Source organism: Molossus molossus, unplaced genomic scaffold (assembly GCF_014108415.1).
Source record: "Molossus molossus isolate mMolMol1 unplaced genomic scaffold, mMolMol1.p scaffold_m16_p_1, whole genome shotgun sequence".
NCBI classification, from domain to species: domain Eukaryota; kingdom Metazoa; phylum Chordata; class Mammalia; order Chiroptera; family Molossidae; genus Molossus; species Molossus molossus.
The window spans coordinates 229,307,970-229,332,783 of record NW_023425344.1 but is presented as its reverse complement, the minus strand read 5'-3'; the positions used below and the strand labels follow the sequence as shown (position 1 = coordinate 229,332,783).

At 45.5% G+C, this 24,814-nt stretch overlaps 1 protein-coding gene across 3 annotated transcripts; it reads left to right on the top strand.

Annotated features, from left to right (window-relative positions):
- The first annotated feature begins 5,205 nt into the window (after nt 1-5,205).
- ANGEL1 (angel homolog 1) lies at nt 5,206-24,488 on the top strand. Of its 3 annotated transcripts, none has more exons than XM_036242204.1 (10): nt 5,206-5,320; nt 9,080-9,655; nt 10,522-10,748; nt 11,205-11,274; nt 12,097-12,530; nt 14,720-14,846; nt 15,158-15,268; nt 21,152-21,221; nt 21,723-21,886; nt 22,564-24,488. In XM_036242204.1, exons 1-10 carry the CDS (start codon nt 5,206-5,208, stop codon nt 22,722-22,724), a joined length of 2,055 nt encoding a protein of 684 aa, XP_036098097.1. In that variant the 3' UTR covers nt 22,725-24,488. The 3 variants fall into 3 exon arrangements, with proteins under 3 accessions (XP_036098097.1, XP_036098107.1, XP_036098115.1); XM_036242214.1 differs by lacking the exon at nt 5,206-5,320 and adding an exon at nt 6,255-6,377; XM_036242222.1 differs by lacking the exon at nt 5,206-5,320 and adding an exon at nt 6,294-6,377 and having other exon boundaries at nt 9,080-9,135.
- Nucleotides 24,489-24,814: the final 326 nt, after the last annotated feature.

Here is a 24,814-nt window from a genome sequence, read left to right as displayed (position 1 = left end):
GGTGCCAGGGCCCTCTCGGGGGCTGCTGCCAGCTTCTTGCCACCTTTCTGCTGCTTCCCTAAGCAGCACACCTGTCCATTCACCTCTGTCTCAAATTTTGTGCACTCTGCCCTCTCAGAGACAAATCCCAGGGTGGGGTGGGGGGGAGGTATAGTTATCTTTCTACCCCAGCAAGCCCTGGGGAGGTCGGGCTTTGGTGGGAATTGGACGTGTATGGATTTGGCCGCAGCTCTGGGAGTGGCAGCGACTTCCCGGAACCATCAGGAAGACTGGTACAGATGAATTCCTAGGAGTCCTGTCGAAAGGATGCCCACCTGCCTGCAACTTTATGACTTAGGAGCCACTTTCATTTCATCGGCAACATTCCATGACCTCATGCAGACATTGTGATCCATGTGAGTGGACCTGGCAACAGCAGGCCTGCCACCCTCTTGGTGGCGCTGACAGTCATCTTTTTTCATATGTCTGCTGGGGCCAAGCTAAGGCTTGGCTGTGATTATTCAGGTGCTGTGGGGGTGCCTCTCAGCGGTGGTATATTTCCCTCTGAGTCAGGACCAAACCCAAGCCCCTTAACCAGGTGACTGTGAAGACCTGCCACCATGTTCTTCTCTCAAGGTGGTGGTGCTTCGGGTACGAAATATTTCAGCAATGGGTGAAGTTCATTTTCGTCTTCCCAGTTCTCCTTCCTTTTTTCTTTCCCCCTTGGGACAGTATCCTCAACCCTGAAGCAGAAGATCAAAAGCAAACACAACAAACATACTTCTATCACTACAATTTGTTGCAGCCAAACCATTATTCAATCCAAACTACTGGGCTGCCTAACTTGAGACCACTCAACCGTCATTCCCACGCTTGGCTGTTTTCACATGTCTTGGAGTTGAAGTTCACTTGCAGTTTACTGTCAAGATAATCTGGAGGCATGTTTGTTCCTTCTTGATAACTTGCAGCACATCAACAGTCAGGTCAGTGACTAGAGGGCTTGGGGACATGAAAATCCCTCTTTGCCACTCAGAAGAATGAAGATGACCTAGGAATTTGTGGAGGGAAAACATAGAACCTTGGATCAAAAGTAAATCTGAGATGTTACTCATGTCTTCGGGCATTCATTCTGAAAAAATATTTATAGAGCATCTATTATGTACAAGGCATTGTGGGGAGGGGATGCAGACATGATTAACATGGACCTTTCAGGGTATATTGTAGATAAGAAGATAGAAATTGACAGGCCACCTCTAGAGTGGGAAGGTCCTGGGCAAATACTTTTGGCAGAGCTCTTGTACATCTAAACAGCTTGAGTCACCCTAAATCAGCATGGTAACACCATTCTAGTGGTCCAATCTCATGTGGTTCCTTGAAAGAAATATCAAATAGGCCAAGGGAGCAATAAACTTCTGGCACAATTTGGTAGGCACCATTCCTGGAGACCCTCAGATCATCTGGTCAATCCCACACTGATGCAGAGGATAAGAAGTTGTCCTTAAAGGAGAGAAATGGGGACCAGAGAATATGTAGTCTTGGTCTAAACTCTGGGTGCTCTGCCTGAACAGGACCATGTGGTCTTAGGTACAAAAGGTGAATTAGAAAATTTGGAGGAAGGCACTCCAAATAGGCACTGGGCACAGGTACTACTTGCCTGGGTTTAACGGCAGTGCTTGAAATTGGTAAGGGTCATGAGGGAGATTCTCCGGGAATTCAAGGGAGGGTGAGGCTTCTTTATGCTGGGAAGCATTCATGGGCTCTGGGAAAGTAGAGTCTTGGGGAAAGTCATTAGGTCTATGAGCCATTAAAATTTTTTTATCATGGTAAAATATACTGTACTAACATAAAATCTGCCGTTTAATCCTGTTAAGCATGCAATTCAGTGGCACTAAGTATATGCACAATGTTGTACAACCATCACCTCTATCCATTTCCAGAACTTTTTCTACGATCCACTTTGCGTTAATTTCTGTACAGGGTGTGAGGCAAAGTTCGAGCTTCACTTTGCATGTGGATGTTCAAATGCTCCAGCACCATTTGTTGAAAAGACTGTCCTTTCTCCATTAAAAAAATTTTTTTTACCCTTGTTAAAAATCAGTTGACTATAGGCATTCTTTGTTTTTTGTGGGGCTACCATTTCAGAAACCACATAACCAGCAATGTGATGTACCATCTATCCAAATGTTGTACAGTGGTTTGTTCCCTTATTCACAAGGGCCATGTCCCAAGCTCCCCAGTGGATGCCTGAAACCGTGGATGGTACCGAACCCTGTACACTATGTTTTCTCCCATATATACACACCTATGATGAAGTTTAATTTATAAATTAGGCACAGAGAGATATTAACAACAATAACTAATAGAACAATTATAATTATATACTGTAATAAAACTTATGTGAATGTGGTATCTCCCTTTCAAAATACCTTCTTGTACTGTACTCACCTTCTCATGATGATGTGAGGTGATACAATGCCTATGTGATGAGATGAAATCAGGTGAATGGCACAGGCACAGTGAATTAGCTTTAGGCTACTACTGACTTTAGGAAGGAATGTCTAGGCTGAGACCTGAAGGTCCATCAGGCAGTAAACAGGTGAAGGCAGAGGGATGGGGTACACCCAGTGGGGGAGGAAAGGTATTTGAGGGTGAGAAAAAATACATACCAAGTCCCTATGGCATGTTGAGGGAGTCTCAAGTAGTTTAATGAGGCTAGAGTGTGATTCTCATGGTAGGGAGTGGCGGTACGAAAGAAGAGCTGAGAGCTGAGATGGGAGGGAGCAGAGATCAATAATGAAGGAACTTTAATGCTATGCTTAGGAGTTTGGCCTGTATTTGAGGACAGTGGGGGTTTGCAGGGAGGCTCTAAGCAGCAGTGTGACCTGAGATGACTCGCATAGTAGAAAGATTGCCCTGGCTGCAGGGTAGAGGGTGGACTGAGGCTAGGAAGAGGATCGGCACCACTTAGGAGAGGCTGAAGTGGAATGACTTAATAAATATAAAGGCCAAATCACTTGGACTTGGGGACAGATCAGATATGAAAGCAAAAGGGGAGAAGAGAAAGCAGGATAGATGACTGTGCCATTCCTAAGAAAAGGACAGAGGAGCCAGGCAGTGGGCATTTTGGAGGATAGCAGAAGGTGATGAGTGCAACTTTGGGTGTGTTGAATCTTAGAGGTGCCCCTGGCACTTCCACTGGAGAGGTCCATAGGCAAAAGGGTGTATATGTCTAGGACTCAGGAAAAGGTTAAAAATGTAGATGCATGAATTGGTTGATGGCACTTGAAGCCATTGGAGTGGTGAGAATGTCTCAAGGAAGGACTTTAAAGAAGAGGAGAGAGACCAAAGATGAAATCCTAGAAACGCCATCATTGAAGGGGGTGGGAGGTGAGGTGGTATTCAGAGGAAGAGAAATGAAGGACACTAGGACGGAATGTCCAGAGAGTGAGAAAACAGGAATTAAGGGAAGAGAATCTTACAAAAAGGGAGAACTCATGCAAAATTATAGAATATTCAAGAAATAATAAAGCCTGGAGAGTGTCCATCCAATTTAGCAACAAGAAAGGCATTGGGAAGTTTTAGTGGAGTGATGAGAGTGGAAGCTATATTTTAATGGGATAAAGATAAATGAGAGGTGAGAAAGTACAGACAGCAGGGACTCTCTGAAGAAGCTTGGCTGTGAAGGAAAGGTGAGGAGATGGAGGGATGGCTGGAGGGGAACATGGGCTGAAAGAAGGTTTCATAATATAGGAGCAATTGGAGCATGTCTACATGTCGATCGACAGAAGTCAGGGAAGAAAAGAAGAGGGGTAAACAGAAAGAGCACAGTCTCTGAGGAGGCAGGAAGGAGAGGACTCCAAGTTTGGTGGAGTCAGTGTTGGGAGGGAAGGAAGAAAAATTAATTGTGCATTCTCGTCGGTGTGTTGAAGTGGCAACGGAGTACAGAACTTTCACTTGATGGTTCTATTTTTTCTCTAAAGTTGGTAGGGAGATGATCTCCAGAGAGCAAGAAGAGAGGCAATATCACAGCAAGTCTGAGAAGAATGGACATTGTGGAAATGGGAGAGAAAGCTAATTAAGAACACAGGATTGCTGAGGAGGGTTAAGGACTGAAGTGAGATTGGAGATCAGAACACTAATAGCTCCAATCTATGTGGTTGGTTATTTTATGCACCAGTGCTCAGCCCAGATGTAAGAGCCAAGAAGAATGGTTTTACTGAACCTAGGCAGGCATTATCAAGAAATGTTGGGCAAAAGTTGATTTGGGAAGAGAGCAATTTAAAGGATGGCTCATAGGGATTCTGTGTTGGATAGAGAAAGAAATTATGAGTAAGGGGAAGTTTGAGGGCAGAATAGAAAATTCAAGGGTTTGATGGAGTTAAAGAACAAGGTGCAGATGTGAAGCTGGGAAAGGCAGAAAGCCAAGGGTGATCTATCAGAGTGAGTGTGTGAATTTATGAATTTGAGGTGGAGCAGTACCCAGTGATGTGACACATCAAAGTGTCTGAAGTATGTACAGTGGGAATGAGGCTAGTGAGGAGGTGATGACAATGAGCTTCTAGGATTTGAGACGGCTCATTCACATTAGTGGTGGAGGATTGAAGACAGAATACTGTGAATCCAGTACTAGTGTCTTCAATGAGAGAGGAGGAGTGAGGTTGGGGCAAACATTGATGAATGCTTGATAAATCTCTAACGAATGCATGAATACCCAGTTGAGGCTAGGTCCTTCAGAAGAGGTTCCCAAAATGTACACCAGAATAACCTGGTCAGTGTTGAAGAGCCCCACCCTAGACCTGATAAATTAGAACTTTGGAAGTAGGGTCTAGGACTTTTTATTTTTAAGACATTTTCCAAGTGGATAAGGAAACCCTAATTTCACAAAATGATAAAAACAGTCTCTAGATAAATACTTTGATTTAGGGTCTGATTTGGAACTTGGACTTCTGGGTAACTATCGGGGCAAAATGGAAGGAAGGTACAAGGAAGGTATATTTAAGCCACATCAAAGGACTGGGCCTGACTTTGGGGGATCCTTAGGTTACGTTTGTGCACTAGTTTCCATGAGGTTTCCCAGCCTTCAGATTGCTCCTAAGGCCTCTGCTTCATGGGAGGCCAGGCCTGAGTGCCGTTGCCTGAAGGCAGACACTTCTCTGGAACTAGGAAAACAGCAGAAGGCCACAAGACTGACCTTTTCCTTCTTCCTCCTTTTAGCCTTTCAGTGTTATGATGTATCCAGCTGGTCCTGGATCTGGTGACTCCCCAGAGGGCTTCTCTGAACCACCGAGGCTCCAGCCACAAATTGGAAATTGCACAACTCAGACACTGGGTACTGAAGTCGGTAGTATACAAAGATTTATTTAATTTCTACAATGTGTCTGACACTGTTATAGGTACCAGAGAAATACCTCAGTGAAAACCAACCAACCAGACTTGGTCCCTGCCCTTGTGGAAGTCCTGCCCCCCCCCCCCCTTCTTGACTCCCTTACCAATGGGACACCCTCTTTTTTCTAGATTAGGAAAAAGAAGGCCCATTTGGAATAGGATGAGGAAGGAGACAAAAGGGTGGACTCAATTTGTGAACTAGAATCTGAGTTGGGGAAGAAAGTGGAGTCAGGAAAAAAAGAAAAATGAGCCCTGGCCGGTTTGGCTCAGCAATTGGAGCATTGGCCTGCGGTCCAGAGAGACCCGGGTTCGGTTCCCTCTAAGGGCACATACCTAAATTGCAGTTTTTCCCTGGCCCTGGTTGGGTCGTGCGGGTGGCAGCCACTCCATGTGTCCCTTTCACGTTGATGTTTCTCTCTCTCTCTTCCTCTCTCTCCCTCCCACTCTATCTTTACAAAAAATGGAAAAATGTCTTCAGGTGAGGATTAAAAAACAAAACAAAACAATTCTCCCTGGGCTGAGAAGGGTGAGATTTTGGAAGCCAGGACTGGTTGGGGCCTTAGAGATAGCCCAGCCCCCTAATTTTTACAGATTAGAAAACTGAGGGGTAGAGAGGTTAGAGGGTGGAGCCCAAGTCAGGCGGCAGAAGTGGGACTGAAATCGTGCCCTTCGAATAATAGCAAGGAGCCTCCAGCATGGAGCTTAATTTCAAACTCCTGCGCTTGGAGGGCTTCCGCAGCCAGGCTGCGCCTATTGCCATGGGAACAGGCCCCGCAGCCGCCCCTGCGGGTGCTGCGCTCCTAATAAAGTTGTTGTTGAATCTCCGCGGGACCACGTGGCCTCCCTGGGGCGGAGCCGGGGGCGGGGCGAGCCGAGGGCGGGGCCGAGCCGAGGGAGATCGGCGGGCTGCAGCGAAGAGGGGAGGTGGACGTAGGGGCGGCGGCCGGCCATGATAGCGTCGTGCCTGTGTTACCTGCTGCTGCCGGCCGCGCGCCTCTTCCGCGCCCTCGCAGGTACTGGCCCCGCGTCCTTCCAGGCGGGAGCCAGGCCCGGCCCGGCCCCGCGGGGCTGAGGCGGCGTGCGGCGTGTCGGGCCTCACGACACCTTCCCCTGGCAGTGCCAAGGTTGGGGAGGCGGCCTCGACCCCGGTGCCAGTCCTGGACTCCAGCGCCGCAGGCCTGGCCGACGACCCTCGTGGGCGGCCCCCTGCTCACGCTGGTGGCGTTGGGCCGCAGTTCACACGGAGCGGGACTGGGGAATGGGCTGAAGCCGCCCTTCCCGGCCCGGGGTGCAGAGAGGCCGACTGAGGCTCTGCCCTGGGGGGTCGGGAGGGGAGCCAGGCGAATGCCCGCATTCTCTGCGGAGCGGGGCGGTCGGGCCTGGGGTCAGTGGGCTGAAGACCTGGACGTACCTGTGCTCCCCAAGGTGAACGCCGCACTCACCTTCCCCAGCACAGCTCTGCTTTCTCCGTGGAGCCTGTGGTTGGAAAACATGCTCAGAATCCAGAGCCGCATTGAAAACTCAGCTCGGAAGCAGCCTCCACGCATTTAGGGTGGGATGGAGGCGATGCCCAGTTGACACTTAGAGAGGAGAGAGTTCTTCTTTCACTTTTCATGATCCGCCTGGCCTTTTCATTCCTGCTCGGTCAGTTCCCGAGGCTCCTACAGACCATCAGTTCCTCTCAGAGATCCTACAGAACTCCCAGACTTCTCTGGCAATTCAGGGGCAGGAGAGGCCAACAAGTATTTTCTTAGGAATAAAGGGGTCCAACTGTGCGTTCTTGCTTTTTTACTTACTGGAACGTTATGCAATGTGTGTGTGTGGTTTATATTACATTTTATATGTATATTTCATATAAAATGTTTTGTGTTTTTTTCCCCCCTGCTTCTAGAATGCAAGCTCTATGAGGGCAGCGTCATGTCTGTTTTGCTTACTGTGTGTCTAGTGCTAGCACACTGCTCAATATAGTAGCCACCCAATTTAGGAGTGGCTCATGCGGATATGTTTTGAGGAATGAGAAACTCCATAGAAGTAATTGTTTTCAGAGAACTGAAGCCCATTCCTTTAATCATGTTGCTGTCATTTCCGGAGCTCTTCCAGCATCCATAATGGTGACCTTAGTGACAATACCCATCCAGAGGTTTCGAGACCAAGAGTTTTAGAGGTCTCAGAGGAGGGGCCACCTACTCTCTTCCCCCTGTTAAAGTAGTCCCACTTGTTTTAATTTTGTTACTTGGTTTCGACAGGTTTTTAAATTTTTAAGTAAAAGGATTCTGCTGCTGAAAAACCACCACCACAAACAAAAACCTGCTAAATTTGGAAACTAGTAACAGCCTACATGTAAATCAAAGAACCTCTGCCATCTGGTATACACAGAGGATGTTTCAAGGGAGAGGGTATTATAAAGTCCTTGAAACTAAAGCCAGCAACCCAAGCACCTTGGGTTTACAGCAGGGTTTCCAGTCTCAGCACTATTTTCATCTGGGCATGGATAATTTTTTGTGGGGCTGTCCTTTGCACTGTCGGATGTTCAGCAGTATTGTTATGCTCTAACCACTAGATGCCAGTAGCATCCCCACAGCTGTGACAACCACAATGTCTCCAAACAAGGCCAAGTATCTCCTAACAGCAAAATCACCACTGGTTGAAAACCACTATTAAATCCACGTAGGCCATAAGAGAGTGTCAACATTTGAACCATTCTGACATTTTTCTTGCCTTAAAATAGAGCTGATAAAATAAATCTGGTGACTGAGGGTCTGCATCATGCATGCCACTTTCCATGTGCCGTAAATAAGTGATTTAGTGTGCAGGGAGTGTTTGCTTGCACCAAAATGCTATGCATGGAGTCTGGGGGCTCTAATTTTAGAGTTTTCCTACCTGCTTTCTTGCCTGTTGGCTGTCATTTGTGGCTGCTGTAGCAGAAAGATGACAGCCATCTCTTGCTGTCACTTGTTGGCACCTTATTTATAGCCCCTGTTGTGTTATGGAATGAGAAAACTAATAATGAAGTTTGTGAAGATTTGTGAGTAGAATAAATAGCTTCAAGAAGAGGACCAAGGGCCTTTGTTAAGTAAATTGTATAGATTTTGAGACGGCTTTCTTGTGTACTTTAGGATTTTTTTGTTTTGGGATGCATTCATAGATTAGGGGACTTACAAAACTAGAAAATCTCTTGGAGGTTATCTAGTTCACACTTCTCTTGTCCTCACTTTACAGTCAAGAGTAAGTCCATCTCAGCAGGGGCATTGTCCAAGGTCACATAGTTTTGTTCATTACAGTGCTAGGCCATAACCCACAGTTCTAATTCATGGTCAAGTTCTGGATGAAATGCAGTGTGGCTCTTTGAACCAGAGAGTTAATGTTTCATAGGAGTCTTAACCTTTTAGATAAAGAGGTGTGATTATATGTGACCATCTCTGTCCTAGATTATGTGGGTCAGCCATTTTATTCCCGCACTGAATATTTATCAGATCGCTGCCGTATAAATTACTTAATATGTGTAAAGCAGTTACTGTGCCTGCCACATAGTAAGCACTTCACTCTGATGATGATGGCGTTTCAGGCACTAAAATGGATAGGCTCAGTGATGAAACAAAGATGGGCAAGGTGAATGTGAATCTTACCTGTATGGGATTTATATTCTGGTTGCGAGAAGAGTGTGGGGGACCTAGTGCTGTCATCCAGTAACATGGTATTTTGACTTTCTTCTTAGATGCCTTCTTCACATGTCGGAAAAATGCCCTCTTGGCGAAGAGATCGGCCCCCCAGGTAGAGGGTGACTTTGCCATGGCCCCTCAGGGCCCGGACCAGGAAGAGTGTGAGGGCCTGTTGCAGCAGTGGCGAGAAGAAGGGTCAAGCCAGGTGCTCTCGACTGTGAGCGAGGGTCCCCTAGTAGATAAGGGACTAGCTCAGAGCAGCCTGGCACTCCTGATGGATAATCCTGGAGAACAGGAGGCTGCTTCCGAGGACAAGTGGTCCAGCAGGCAGCTGAGTGACCTGCAGGCAGCAGAGAACCTGGAGGAGCCTTCTCCTGAGGTCCTAGGAGAGGAGCCACTGCCAGAGGTTGAGGTCCCAATGTGGGCAGGTGTCCACATGCAGACAGGTCCTCAGTATGCAGACTGTGCTGTCCTCCCAGTGGGAGCCCTGGCTGCAGAGGAGTGGGAAGAGGACCCTGCAGTGCTTGCCTGGAGCATGGCACCTGAGCCTATGTCCCAGGAAGAGGCGCCCATCTGGTCCTTTGAGAGCCTGGGGCATTTGCAGCCTCCCCCAATAGAAATTCCTTATCATGGTGAGTCTGACAACTGGCTGAGGGAGTCAAGGTAGCAGGTTGTCAGGTTGCGGATGTGGGCAGAGCCATTGCTAAAGCAGATTCTCTTGGGGAGCTCTGCCACTGCATTCTTTTTTTTCCCGAGACTCTTGCAGTGTCAGATCTAGAAGGGCCTCAGAAATAATCTCCTTTAGCCCTATGGTCTTTCAGATGTGCAGAGAGGTAGCCGGGACATGCCTAAAGTCACAGCTACGTAGTGGCAGAACAAAGCAGACTCTAGTTCTGATTCTCCAGGCTACTGTTTCTCTGGAGGTCTCCCCTCTGCCTCAGCCAGAATAACTCCAGCTTTATCTGTGGTGCATATTGGGCCTCCATTAAAATATGAATAATGAACTCTGTGGCTCAGAGAGGTTTTAACTCCACTGTGCAGCTCCATGCTTTAAGGGAGATTGGGGACACCTGGTTTCTAGCCCTACAAACTTCCAGATTTAGAGGTTAGAAAATACCCAAGGCTAAGATTACTCTAGAAGTGTCTTTAACCTCAGATGACCATTAAACACATTCATCTGAGTGACTCCCCAGAGTCCAGTGGACTTGTCAATAGTGAGAAATTGTTAACCTATATTTATTGAGCATGTACTAGGTGCCAACTACTATGCTAGGTATTGTGGTGAACAGGTTAAGATTGCCTCTGACTTTGTGGAGCTTACTGTGTAGTCTGAGAATGTCCTTAGAGTTCCGCTCAGACTGCCACAGAGAGGGATGGGTGACATGGAAGGTGAAAAAAGGAACTTGAGACACAGTATCACTGAGTCAGGAGTGGAGATGGTGGGGCCTGTGTGTAATGTGTACTTGTCATGGACCTGTTCTTCCCAACCCCTTTGCAGAAATCTTGTGGCGAGAATGGGAAGATTTCTCCACTCAGCTGGATGCTCAGGGCCTGGAGGCAGGGGATGGCCCTCAGTTCCAGTTCACTCTGATGTCCTATAACATCCTGGCCCAGGACCTGATGCAGCAGAGCTCTGAGCTCTACCTGCATTGCCACCCGGACATCCTCAGTTGGAACTATCGCTTTGCGAACCTCATGCAGGAATTCCAGCACTGGGACCCTGATGTGAGTGCAGTGAGGAGGGCAGTGCACCTTGCATTCGCTTTGGAAACGGGCTGTTCCCACTGCTTTTAGAAAATGAGTTCATTCCCATCGTTGTTCATATGATGGGAGTCCTTCCTGGGGCTGGAGCTTGCCTGCCTGAAGGAAATTAGTTTTGGCAGATGCTGAGAAGACTCTCCCTAGGTACATTTTCTAGCACCTTTAAGCAGGGAGGGAGACTTGAAGGACTCAGGAGCGGGAAAATCCAGTGTATGTGTCTGGTCTCCTCAGCTTAACTCTGGGCATGTTCTTGCTGGGGCTGGCTCTCTGGGAAGGGCCAGTCCTGTGGGGAGTTTCTGTGTGACCCTGCCTGAGACCGACAGCAGCTTCCTACTTGGCCACAATGCCTGCTTCTAGGGTGGGAGTCACATTCAGCACTCTGGGCACTCGGGAGTGAGTGGTTTCCTTGTCGCTTCCCAGATCCTGTGTCTCCAGGAAGTGCAGGAAGATCATTACTGGGAGCAGCTGGAGCCCTCTCTGCGAATGATGGGTAATGCAGCTCCATGGCATGTTTGCCAGTCTGTGTTCCTACAGCCCCGTCTGCTCTCTCCTGTGGACAGCATGCCTTTCTTTTGTCTCAGCAATCCCTGTCTCACCTGTGAGCTAGCTCCTTTATGTGGGTGAGAAAGAAAGTCGAGTTCTGCAGTTGTAAAGCAATTGTGACATATGTTCCTATTTAATCCTTGAAATAAAAACCCTGTGAAACTGAGTATTCTTTAAAAAAAATTTTTTCCCCCTTTATTGATTTTACAGAGAGAGGAAGTGAGAGGGAGAGAGAGATAGAAACATCAGTGAGAGAGAACATCGACTGGCCGCCTCCTGCATGCCCCCCATCAGGGATCAGGCCCATAACCTGGGCATGTGTCCTGACCTGGAATCGAACTGGTGACCTCTTGGTGCACAGGTTGATGTTCAACCGCTGAGCCACACCAGCCAGACAGAGGCTGAGTATCCTTATCCCCAGTTTACAATGAGAAAACTGAGTTCTCAAAATTTCTGTGACTTGCTCAGGGTCACAAAGCTACAAAGTTGTGGAGCTAGGCCTCCAACTTGTCTGACTTTAGGTTCCATACTTTTCCTATCAACTTATGTTGCTTCAGTCCTCTCTTCTTCCTTCCCTTTAGAGCCTCTCGGTGATCTGGTTGAAACTGTGAGGGAACCTCTGCAGAACCAGGGGATTGGCTAGGGCAAGAACTCTCATTGAGCAGCAGGAGCAATGTCTTATGCACACCCGCCTGGGTTACTGCCACTGGCCGGAGGGATTTGGGGTTCAAGGACTCTGATCCCTCTCCTTGGTGGGGTGTTCCTGCAGGCTTTACCTGTTTCTACAAGAGGAGGACCGGGTGTAAAACGGATGGCTGTGCTGTCTGCTACAAGCCTACGAGATTCCGTCTGCTTTGCGCCAGCCCTGTGGAGTACTTCCGGCCTGGCTTGGAGCTTCTCAATCGGGATAACGTGGGCTTAGTGTTGCTGCTGCAGCCACTAGTCCCAGAAGGCCTGGGGCAAGTCTCAGTGGCCCCATTATGTGTGGCAAATACCCACATCCTGTACAACCCACGCCGGGGTGATGTCAAGTTGGCCCAGATGGCCATTCTCTTGGCTGAAGTGGACAAGGTGGCTAGGTTGTCAGATGGCAGCCACTGCCCCATCATCTTGTGTGGGGACCTGAATTCTGTCCCTGATTCACCTCTCTACAACTTCATCAGGGACGGAGAGCTCCAATACCACGGGATGCCGGCCTGGAAGGTGAAACGGGGCAGGCCTCTGCGGGGGTGGGGACATGGCCTCGGGAGAGATTTGGGTGTTGGTGTCCAGTGCTGCTTCTGTGGCTGGGACCTCAGTTACACCTGTTCTGGCTCCCTCCTGCTTTCTTGTACCCAAAGCCTGGAAGTGAGTGCCTTTGGCATATTGGAATCCTTTCGATTTTTATCATTAATTAGTTTTTAGTCTATAAGTAATACATAAGTACATCCTTGTAAGAATCCAAATATTGTAAAATCAGGCCAAAACCCCTTTTATTATCTGCATTCCTTGCCTCTCCCCTTAGAGTCAAGTAATAACTGAAGTGTGGTGGTATTTTTCCAGATTGTTTTCTGTGCATTTATAGTGATGTCTATGTTCCTGTGGTAATGTAATCCTAATTCACATTTATCAAGCAATTACTGTGTGCCGGGTACTATTTTAAGCACTTTACATGTATCAACTCATTAATTTTCACAATTTCTATTATTACCTCCATTTTATAAATAAGGAAACTAAGACACAGAGGAATTAGTAATTTGTTTACTCTAGATTAGGCAGGTCATTAGTGGTGGAGCAAGGATTTGTAACTAGGTGGTCTGGCCACAGAGCTCTTGCCCTTAATACTACGCCGTGATTGCTTCTAGCAGCTGATACATAATCTATCATGTGTGTGTTTATAAACATGATATATTACTGTGTATTTCATTTTGTAGCTTGTTTTATTTTCACTCAACAGTGTATATATGGATCTGTCTTATTCCTTTTAACTGCTGAATGTTGATAGCATAGATATCTCATAGTTTATTATAGTTGATTTAGCTGTGCTGATGGGCATTCTGCTTGTGCTAATTTTTTATGTCACTTAATCTCCCTGTGCCTCTGTTTTGCTTCCACTGATCCATCCAACTTATTGCTTAACTTTTGGCAAAGCACAGTGGAGAAAGGACACAACATAACTGAATTATTGAGTACTTTGGGCTTTTATTTTAATGAGGTTACTCAAGTGCCAGCAATGTCTTGGTTGCCCCGTGTGCAGAGAAAGGCATTATCCTGCCTGAAAGTTGCTGTAATCAAGGAGCTCAGGAAACACACAAAGATTTTACTAAGTGCCTGCCTTCTGACAGGCACTGTTAGGCATAGTGATCAAGAACACTCATTTTGAAGCCAGATAGTCCTGAGTTCAAATCGCTGCTCTGCCACCTTGGGCAAGTTACTTAACTTCTGTAAGCCCCATTTGCCTCATCTAGACAATGGCAATATAATGGGACCTACTTCGGAGGTTTTTGTTTGTTTGATGGATTAAATAAAAACATGCACATGAAGTGTTTTCCACTTCCTGCTTCAAATTACCAAAGTAATTTGGTAATGGTTATTTTTATCAAGATTCTTAATTATATGTGATATTATTACCCCATTTTATAGTAGAGGATATTGAACCCAGTAGAGTTAACTAACTTGCCCAAAGTCACAGCTAGTAAATGGCCATACATTCAGGTCTGTTTTACTTCAGATGACATATTGGGAATTTATGTCCTTTAAGAGCAGAGATTGTGTTTATCACTGCTCTCTTCTCAGCACTTAGTTGGGGTCTTACACATAGTTGGCATTCAAATTGTTGTTAAATGAAATAAAGGGAATTTTGCTATACACGTTGGAGATATGCAGATGAGTGATGTTGCTGAATGTTTCCCCTACTACGTTCTGTCCATTCCCAGGCTGCTCATTGGCTTTGACAGAGGATAGTGTTGCAGATACGGTAAAGTGCTTTGGTGCATTTCTCATTTGATTCGTCCCTGTGGTTTCCCAGTAATAGGCTTAAGATGCTAGACCTTGATCCAGAAGATCCAAAGATCAGCATAAACCTTTTCTCATTACACATCAAAGTCACAGAGAATAGTGAAGATTTTTCTGAGATAAAAGTTAGGGGATCACATGTTCATATAGTTCTATTCTTGTCGACTCCCACACCTGACTCTCTTACCCCTCATTATTCCTGTCTCATGGACATTTCAGTGTTTCTAGTAAAAAAAAAAAAAAAAATAGGTCCTTATTTTTAACCCTCCCCTGAGACTTATGTTTTGCTTATATTGTTTATTTCTGTGTGTGTGTGTGTTTGTCCACATGTCCCCCAAAATGGGCTATTTCCTTCTTCCATCTTGGTTTCCTCATTTCCACCTGGTGTTTCCTTATAGGTATCTGGACAGGAAGACTTCTCCCATCAGCTTTACCAGAGGAAGCTGCAGGCCCCACTATGGCCCAGCGCTCTGGGCATCACTGATGGTTGTCAGTATGTCTCCTCTTGTCATCCCAAGAGATCAGGTGAGCATGTGCCATGTTCTTGGTTGGCTGTGCCTTCATGCCCATTTTGGGAGAAAGCTGGCACCTCAATAACGGGAAAGTGAATCCCCACAATTCCCTTAGCAAGTTCCATTATTTTTCTCACTGTCCTCATGGTCATCCAGTGATATGGACAACTTTAAATTATAGCCTTTGAGAAATCTCCAAATCTCCTTATCTCCTGAGCTAGACTTCCTCTATGCCCCAACACTGAAAGCTTCTTAATGTTAAGGAGGTCTCAGCCTGTGGCTCCTCTTTGTTTCTTTTACTGTATCACTTTTCCTGGTTTTCAGAGAGACGTAAGTATAGCCGAGACTTCCTGCTACGTTTCCGCTTCTGCAGCATTGCCTGTCAGCGCCCGCTAGGACTGGTTCTTATGGAAGGAGTGACAGATGCTAAACCAGGTAATGGGAACTAAGCTTGTTTTCTTGATCTTTTTTAAACCTTTCTACCCCTCATATTTGTCATTTATGTGATTTCTTCGTCTTTCCTAGGCATAAGTCTTAGAGGTCAGCTTCTGGTAATAGGCATGCTTAGAAGGAAGGTCAGTGGAGTAAACAGTGGCCACATACATGCAGAGATGTGCAGTGTTATGAGAACATGGACCAGGAATCAAGACCAGGGTTCTAACCAGTTCTGAGACCTTGAGTAAGCTACTTAACCTTTGTAAGCTTAAGCTGCTACTAACTAGCATGTGGACAGCATGAATGGGAGAGAAGATATACATGACAGGGCTTTGAAAACCAAAAGGTGACAGTGGTCCTGGTTGTAATAAAAGTTAGTCCTACTGAGAACGTCCGGATTGAATGTAACAGCGCATACTTGACATTCTACGCTTCTTGTCTCTGAAACCACTCTGAAGCAACAAGGAAAACGGAATAAAGAAATGCAGACCCCATCTTTGAGAAAACAAGATCTGAAGGTATCGGAAACCGTAAACCACCACCCCAGTGGAGTGGCTGTGAGAAACACCGGAGACCGTGCAGGCATGCTGGAGGAAACGGGAGACTTCTCTGTGAGGCTGTGTGGATCGGAAAGAACCAGCAGAGTGCCTTTCTCCAAGCTGAGGAGTGTGCCTCGAGGCTCAAACCCCAAATTCTTGTTTCATCAAAAAGAAAAGGATGCATAGGTTGTGATAGGACATTATCTCAACCTATTTTAGTTCTGAGAGGCAGTGGATGAAAGACTGATCAAGGAATCAAGCCATGTTTGCATTGAACAGTCTGAGTGGCAGGGGGATATATAGAGCGACATATTTTTGGCTGGGGAGAAGTAAAGATTAAAAGGGCTCATACTCTTGTGTCATAAGGAAAATTTCTGTTACATGGAATGCATATTTAATTCTTTTATTGTATAAATTTTGTACAAATAACTGGTAGCAAAACCTCAACTAATTCAAACCTGGGCTGCCCAAAAGAAACCAGCATGAGATCTGTACTAAAATACTTCAAGAAAAGAAGGTGGAAGGAACAGGGAAAATAAAGACAGATAAAGAATACTCTTTCAAAGATAAAAATTCTTGCTATGGAGCATATGAAAATTGTAACTATTTTTCCATGAATAAAAAAATGAAGCATTTGCCTTTATAAAATAAGAGCACAAAAATAAAATTATTGCTTTTTAAACATAAGTTCAGGCACATGCCAAGTCATCAGAAGATGAAATGTAAGCTGCAGAGCTGAGGAAAGAAATGGAATAAAAATTTTAAAAATCATATAAAACGAAGACAAAATTGGATGCAGCATAAGAAAGAATAGATATTGCTGAAGACGAGACAGGCCAAGTGGGGGGAAAAGCAAAATAAAAAGGAAGTAAAAGGATAAAAAGAACTAGAGAAAAATGACAGTAGTAAAAGATAAGGCAATTCATCATGTAATTGGAGTTCACAAAGAAGAAAACCAACATAATGGCACAAAAGGAATATTTAAAGGTATGATTCAGGGAAGATTTTCCAAAGATGAAAAGATCTGAGTCTTCAGATTGAGAAGATGTGCCATGTCTCAGTACAAAAAAAAAACAACACAGGAGAAGCAACACTAAGACATCCTAGAGAAGTTCCCAGAAGTCAAAGATAAAAGACTCCTTTGGGCAGTTGAACCAAAAAGATTAGGCTACTTTTAAGGGTAAAAATAATCAGGTTGGCGTCAGACTTCTTAACATTAACATTCAATTCTAGAAGACAGGGGAGCAAGGCTTCACAGAAAGAAGATATAGCTCAAGAATTTTATACTCCACCAAAAGCCTGCCTTGAAGAGATGCTGGAAGACTGACTTACAACAACCAAACAATGACTGGAAAAAATTATAGTAAAAGATTGGTGGTAAGCAATTAATTTTTTTTTTTTTTTGGTCAGAATTTAATTTAAATTGGCATTTTGCACAGAGCAGTGAACATTTCAATGGCTCAGCTTTTTTAAGTTGCAAAAGTAAATGTATTATTACAACTGTGGCAATATATAATAATGATGGTGATGGCTGCCACACATTGGGCGACTACCATGTGCCTGGAATTGGGATAATGCTTGTATCAGTTGGACTGTGGCTCAGTGTTTTAAGATTATAAAATCCTAAAGTTAAACAGAAGTAGGATCCCACATAGGTAATTTCATGGTAAGTATAGTTTATTTTTTAAAAATATCAGTGCTGTATTTGAAACATAAAATAAGTATTTCAGTTTTAACAAGCTTAAACCCAAGAACCTTTAAAATACATACTGATAATCACTTTGTAAGTAGAATCATTATATGGGGGAAGATACCCAGTTCACTAACAATATAAAATAATAGCAGTATTTTCAAAATTGAGAATAAATTTGGGTGAACAGACCCATTCACCACATCCTGTGAACATGCCCTTCCATTTGTTTGGTACCCCCACCTAGGGCAGAACAGGCTCCTGATGAATCTCTCTTAAAGACACCAAATCTTGCCCTGGCCAGTTTGGCTCAGTGGTTGGAGTGTCAGCCTGCGAACCAGAGACTTCTGGGTTCGGTTCCCACTAGGGGCACGTACCAAAATAAATAAATAAAGACGCCAAGTCTAAAAAGCTACCACCATTTTTAGACCATGAGTAGAAAGACTTAAGTGCAGTACAATGAGATCATAGTGTGTGATCTTTTTCTACAGGATATGTTTAGATGTCATACCAAATTGTATTTCTAGTCTCATACTAGAGTCATCCAACCCACTGTGCACATCAAAACTTGTCAACTTGACTGTGATGCTGACTTTAATGTGAAGCATCTGAGTTCTAAAAGGAGCTGCAGTGCTAGGGAGTGGCGGTCTGACTTGCCCACAAGTTGACATTGCGTTGCACTCGAGCATTCTACGTCGCCAAAGTTGTGTAAAAAAAACACTGTGATCCTCACTCTCCCAACTCCCTTTGTGAGGGAATAATTAATAAGGGAATCTAAATTTTAAGTCTCCCTTATATACTTTTTCAATTATTAATTATTTGTCTTTCCAGTATGATTCATAAAGACACTGAAAGGGGTTACTATGTTTTCTTTCTCATGAGTGCTTGCGTGTTTACATAAACGCTGGAGCTTTGAACTTACATTGAACCCTTCAGGCCTTTTAACACTTAACCACAAACCATGTGCCCAATTAAGTGCATTACAGGAAAAAACAATTACTAATAGATGACTTTTGTAAACCACTATTTACAAACTGGCCAGATGACCATAGAGCAAAAGATGTCTAATCAGTTTTCTAACCAGAAGGTTCTGAATCCAGCTTCTCCTTTGGCCGATGCGTGACACAATGTATTACCCCCTTCCCTAGTACAGAAGAACTTACTTGTTTGGCTTCCACTTGCTTACTTGGGTGCTGAATGGGCCCAGAAGACATTAGCTCAGGTGGAGGCGGCTGTGGGCCATGTCCCAGTGCTGTCTGTACACAGTGCTGTCTCTGCCGAGGTACGTGGGCAGAACCTGGGGTTGAGGGAAACCATTTTCAGTGTCCTGCTTGGTCAGTGATTTTTCTGGCATATCATAATAGTAAAGGATATGACTCAAAATGAAGATATTAGTGTTATGAACATTTATGCTCCAAATAACAGTACATCCACAATCACTAAGTAAAATTTCAGGATTTAACAAGGAATAATAGTCAGAAAATTACTAATGGTGAAAGGTTTTAATTCATCTTTCTTACTTCATAACAAATCAAGTAGACAAAAGATAACTAAGAATATAGAAGACTTAAGTAACATGTTATAAGGTAAGTCTGATCGGTATATATCAAACTCTGAACATTGAAAGCAGTGCATGGGACGACGCTCAGTCCACTGAGCCACGCTGGCTAGGAGACCCAAAAAATTTAAATAGAAGATCGGGAAACAGAATTTATTAGCACATTGAAAGAGAAATAGACCATGACCAAATGGAATTGATCAGAAATATAAAGAGAGTTTGATATTGCAAAGTCTGTTAATATAATTTATTGTGCTAATATATATATGAAATATATTTAAATATATGAAAAGCATCCTATAGATGCCAGAGACATTTGTTAAAATTCAGCATCTATCATAGACTCTTTTACAAAGAGCCATCTTAAATTAAGAAAAAAATAGATAATCCCTTACACCATTCAAATACATGTATCTTGGTGGGAACATGTGGCGGTGGCAGGGCCCCACCCCTGGGCTCGGGCTGCGGGGAGTGGCAGGCAGGCACGGATCTACCGCGGGCCTGAAAAACAAGTTCATCTCGGCTCCCAAAGTCAGGAGGTTCCGTGAAGAAAACACTCTAGTAGCAAAGTCAAGAACAAGCCAAGGATGATCACTGTTATTATTAAACCGAGTTCAGAGATACCAGCCAACATAATTAGAAGTAGGAAATAGAAATACAGGTAAGAAAATAGAAGTGAAAAATGGAAAGGAGGGGGTAAATTATTATTTGCCGTTAATATTGTTATATAACTGGGATCCAAGAGAATCAGCTAGCAATTGTCATAAGCATTAAGATGATTCTGGAAAGTAACTGGATACAATATTAATACACAGAAAGCCATAGTAGTCATATATAAAAATGACATATTTGTTAAGAGATATAATGAAAAACTATAATAGCAACAAAAATGAAAAATTGACAGAAATGTAAGACATATAAAGAAGTATTTAATCTAAATTATCAAATTTATTGGCATGAAATTGTAACATTTCCTTATCTTTTTTTAAAAAAGAGCTTTATTGAGAAATTCACATACCATAAAATTCACCCATTTAAAGTCAATTAGATAAGCCCATTTGCTAATATTCAAGTTAGTGACTTTTGGTATATTCAGAGTTGTGCAACCATCACCAAAATCGTCATTCCCAAAAGGAACCCTATGTCCATTAGCAGTCATTTTCCTTTCACCCCTCCCCTTATGGCAAACCTATTGACTGTGGAATATGGGTTTCTGGACTCTTACTTATGTTCCATTCACCTATACTATGTCTGTCCTTGGGCCAACAGCACACTGTCTTGATTATTTTAACTTTGTATAAGTTTGAAATAGAGAAGTATATGACCTGTAACTTAGTTGTTGGTTTCACTATTAAATATGATATTTGCTCTCTGACATCCCTTTTGTAGAGCATTAATTCCATTCATGAGGGCTCCACCTTTATGACCTAATTACCTCCCAAAGGCCCATCACATTGAGGGTTTAGGATTTCAACATATTTTGGAGAAACACAAATATTCAGTCCCTAACACCCATTAATAATGTCAGTGGGAACTGTAATAATATCCCCTTTCTTTCTTGATGCTGGTAATGTGTATCTTTTTTCTTTGTGTGTGTGTGTGTGTGTACATGTGTATATCCTCATTGCACATATATATTATACACCACACACACACACACACACACACACACACAGAGTGGGTGGTGTGTGACAGAAAATCTCTGGAGTATACCAGAAATTTGGTACATTGGTTGCCTCTGGAGAGGGAAATTGTATGGCAAGGGACCTGGAGTGGGAGGGAAACTTTTCAATGATACTTTTCTCAACATTCTGATTTTGTACCATGTGACTATATTACCTTTTCAAAATAAATTTAAATTTTAAGAAAAGGTGCTGCATCAAGGAAGATAAATGTCTACGTTAGAGGCCTCTATCTGCCTTCCTGAGGTTCTTGACTTTGGTCCCTTGTTTTCTTTTACCTTCATTTTTTGTTTTTCCTTTTTCCCTTCTGGAGCGATCCAATCAAGGACCTGAGAAGGATTTCAGGGTGCAAGTTTCTGGCCCTGCTTCACTGTCTGCAAATGATAAAACATCTTCCTTTTCGTTCTTCTACAGAACAACCTGCTGGCTGGGCCGAGTTTGTTCTTGAGGAAGACACATTTGAGCCCGAGCCTGTCTTCCCAAGGTAATCCTCTCTCCAGTTCCCTTCCGCTTGCGTCCCAGCCTGCCCAGGTACACGAGAGATTCCTGTCGGCTTTCCTGAGGCTAATTTTCGGGAGCATTTTTTGCTGAGCTCTCCCTCCCCTCAATACCTGCTAAGCTTGTGGAGGGGCATACAGGTGTACAGAGGCCAGAGGTGACCCACCCAGGCTCTTGCAGATGAAAAGCTCACACACTTTTCTGCAAGGGGTAAGGCTTGCTGGCTCCTGGACAGGAGGGTATTAGGTCTGCTTCATCAGCCCACAGGTGGAGAGGGCAGGGGTGTCAGGGGGACTGAGTGTAAATGTGTGTTTCTAGGCTAATTTTAGCTAAGACTGTCAGCCTCATTAGTATGGGTAGGAATTTTTGTTAAGACTGCTATTTGGGATCATTCATTACAAAAACTTCATAAAGCCCACAGAGAAAGTAACCTTGAGAAAAGTTCAGTAATGTTTGCTGACTGAAATTGTCCCCTCCAATCCTGTAGGACCGCAGGCACCATCCAGCACTGCCTCCACCTGACCTCGGTGTACACTCATTTCCTGCCCCAGCATGGCCGCCCAGAGGTCACCACAATGCCCCTGGGTATTGGAACAACAGTGGATTACATCTTCTTCTCAGCCGAGTCCTGGGAGAATGGGAACAGGACTGGTAAGCCTGGTGGATTCTGGGTTCCTAGAAGCCACCCCATGAGTCCCTGGAACAGCTGATGGTAGGTCGGGCATTTGGTGGCATGGCTTGGGCTGCTGAGCTTGACCAGCAAAAGAGCAGATTTTGTATTTACCTAGCACTGGACATCTTCATTATACTTCCCGTAGGCCACTTGTCTGCCTTCTCTTTTTATCCTTGTGTAGCTTTAGAGAGAGGGGGCCAAAAATAGAGCACCACAATGTTACTGGATTTGTTTAGTGGCAGCTGGTTAGTGAGAAACTTGGTGAGGTTAGAGGCCCTATTTCCTATCTTCTCACCCCCACACCGGTGGTCACAGTGTAGCATTCTTCAGCTCCATGTCTGTCTGTTTAATACATGTCTTTTAAAATGCTTAAGATTGCCTATGTTTAAAAATCAGATTTTTTAATAGAAAATCTGGATTTCCAATTTTTCTTGGAAAAGCAAAAGAACTTGTAATGTTGGGCCTGGGCATACACTCTCCACTTTGCCCCAGTCCCCTGGAACCCACCCTGCTTCATTGATACATCATGGAGCATCTGAGAAAATGAGGCCTCAGCCAGAGGCAGCAGGAGTGGAGGGAGGTGGGGAGCCCAGGGGACCCACCCCGTGCAGTGTGACTGACTGCTTTACCCACCAACTTCTGCTTTGTGCCCCAGATCGCAGGCTGTATCGAGACAGAACTCTGAAGCTCCTGGGCCGTCTCTCCCTCCTCTCGGAAGAGATTCTCTGGGCTGCCAATGGCCTCCCCAACCCCTTCTGCTCTTCAGACCACCTCTGCCTGCTAGCCAGCTTCGGGATGGAAGTCACCGCCCCATGACGGGGCTCCCAGGGGAAGAGAGCCGCTCTTCCAGAAGAGCTCACTGGATCAGAGACTGTGGAAATATCCCCTGCTTCTGGAAACTTAGATCCAAGAAACTTCCATCCCCTCCCCCATCCTTGTTCCCTTTCTCCCGTGGTTAGATTTTCTCTGGGCCTGTCCATGTTCTCTGCCAGTGGTCCCTTCCCCACCCCAACCTCTTCCTAATCCTGTGCCACATACTTGGTGGCCCTGGGAGAGGCAGAAGGGGGGTTCCCCCTTCCTTCCATGTATCCAGCACTCCTCTTGATTTTTAATTACCAGGGTTGTGGGAGCTATTGATCTCATTGGTTATTTGCTTTCAGGCTGTTTCTTGGTGGTACTTTCTGATCCGACCTCCTCCCTGCCTTCACAACCTCTGGGCCCAGCCCTCTTGCCGGCACACACGTGGGAGATGTGTACATGTGTATACCCTCTCAAGGCGGGGCTACTCTGAGTGGCCATGCTTGCCTCTGAGCAGCCTGCTTTGCACACGGGCCGTCGGCCTAGGGGCAGGCCGAGAGCAGACCCAGTGTCTGCGCTGCCAGGCAGGCGGTAGCAGGGGCTTGGGACCTTCTCCTTTTATCCTGTTTCATCAGGTGTTCATCATGCCAACCAGGGCACACTCATCATCTGAGCTCTGGGAACGAATGGGTCCCACAGCCAGGAGCAGCAAATTCGGGGATGCCCTCCCTGCCCCGGAGGCCTCCGCGCCTCCAGCCCAGCTCCCCACGGGCCCGCTATGCTTTCACTCGGGCTGGTTCCTTTCCCAGGCTGCCCTGAGGAGGGCCAAAGTTGTGTGGGGTCGGTGGGCTGGGACAGTGATTTAAGTTTTAAACTCTTTAAGGGTTAGGAGGAAGAACCTTCAGGACTCTGCCGCCCCCAGAACTGGGGCGAGGGTGGGGGTCCCAGTAAGGAAAGAAGAGGCAGGCTCTGCAGCTGCCTCAGCTGGGCTCAGGGCCCCAGGGCCTTGTTCTCTTTCCTCCCACCACTCTTCACCTTGACCTGCCTCCCTCGTTCCCTTCCATTTCTCCCTAGAAAAGCCTGCCATGTAGGTCAGGCCAAACCTCACAGAAAGGTGGCCTTGGGCAAAAGTGAGGAGTTGTCCGGCCAGCAAGGTCTCAGCTGCTCGTGGCCTCTGCTTTCCCTCACCTAGCGCCGGGGTACCGCCCACTCGGGGCGTCCGTGCTCACACGTGTCACCTGCATGCCTTAATCTCTCGTTGCTGGGGTGGCCCCCGTGTTCCTGGGCCAGCTGTTGCTCATATCCCTTAACTCAGAGTAGCCGCTGGTCCTGGTTGATTGGACTTGCCGTTGCCCCACACGGCCTCCAGAACAGGACTGAAGGTCAATGGTCTCTTCCCCCTGTTTTGAAAGCCAAAGACCCAGCTTGAATTCTTCTGTTGTGTTCATGACTATAAACTTTCCACACTAGGTTCTGGGAAATTCCTCTGTGTGTGTATTTTTAAACATTGTTTCCTGGGTACTGGGCATGTGCCTGTCTGAGCCCCAGGCCTGTCTGTCCATACCCCACCATTCCCTTTGTTCGCCTCTCTGTGGGCACCTCCTGAGATGACCTGTTGTTTTCTAAGACAATGGCCTGTCACTGTTCTCCTGTGCCAGGAAATGCAGTTTAAAAATGGCTGAAGGTGGCAGAGGGCAGGTAGCCTGATAGATAAATCGTTTTTGTTTTGTTTTCTTATTTGTTTCTGTTTTGGAAACAAAATGGGGGTTTCAACTGGTCATTTAAATTCTCTTTTCCAATAAAGGTTAACCTTTCCCCTTCCTGTTGGTCATTTTGTTAGGATCCTGAAGGGCCTGGGGAGAGAAGGCCTGGAGAATGAGGTGGGCAGGGAGAAGACTGATCTGTGGTGAGGTCTCGAGTCTTGACTCTAGACCAGAGAACCGTTGGAATCTCCCCTGATCACGGAGGCAGATCCCGCGGTTCTGAGGGCTGGGGGAATGGGCTTGGGCCACGCCAGCTGCCCTGACTTGTGGGGCAGCTCTCTTGTCCACGCTTGCCCAGCTGGAGGAGAACAGCTCTTTCAGCTGCTTCCGTTCTTGTTCCATCTG

Excerpts from the sequence above, each read along its gene's own strand:
- ANGEL1 (XM_036242204.1), top strand. The coding sequence starts at position 5,206 with ATGATGTATCCAGCTGGTCCTGGATCTGGTGACTCCCCAGAGGGCTTC. Across the intron at positions 9,656-10,521 it reads AATAGAAATTCCTTATCATG|AAATCTTGTGGCGAGAATGG; the intron begins GTGAGTCTGACA and ends ACCCCTTTGCAG. Across the intron at positions 11,275-12,096 it reads GCCCTCTCTGCGAATGATGG|GCTTTACCTGTTTCTACAAG; the intron begins GTAATGCAGCTC and ends GTGTTCCTGCAG.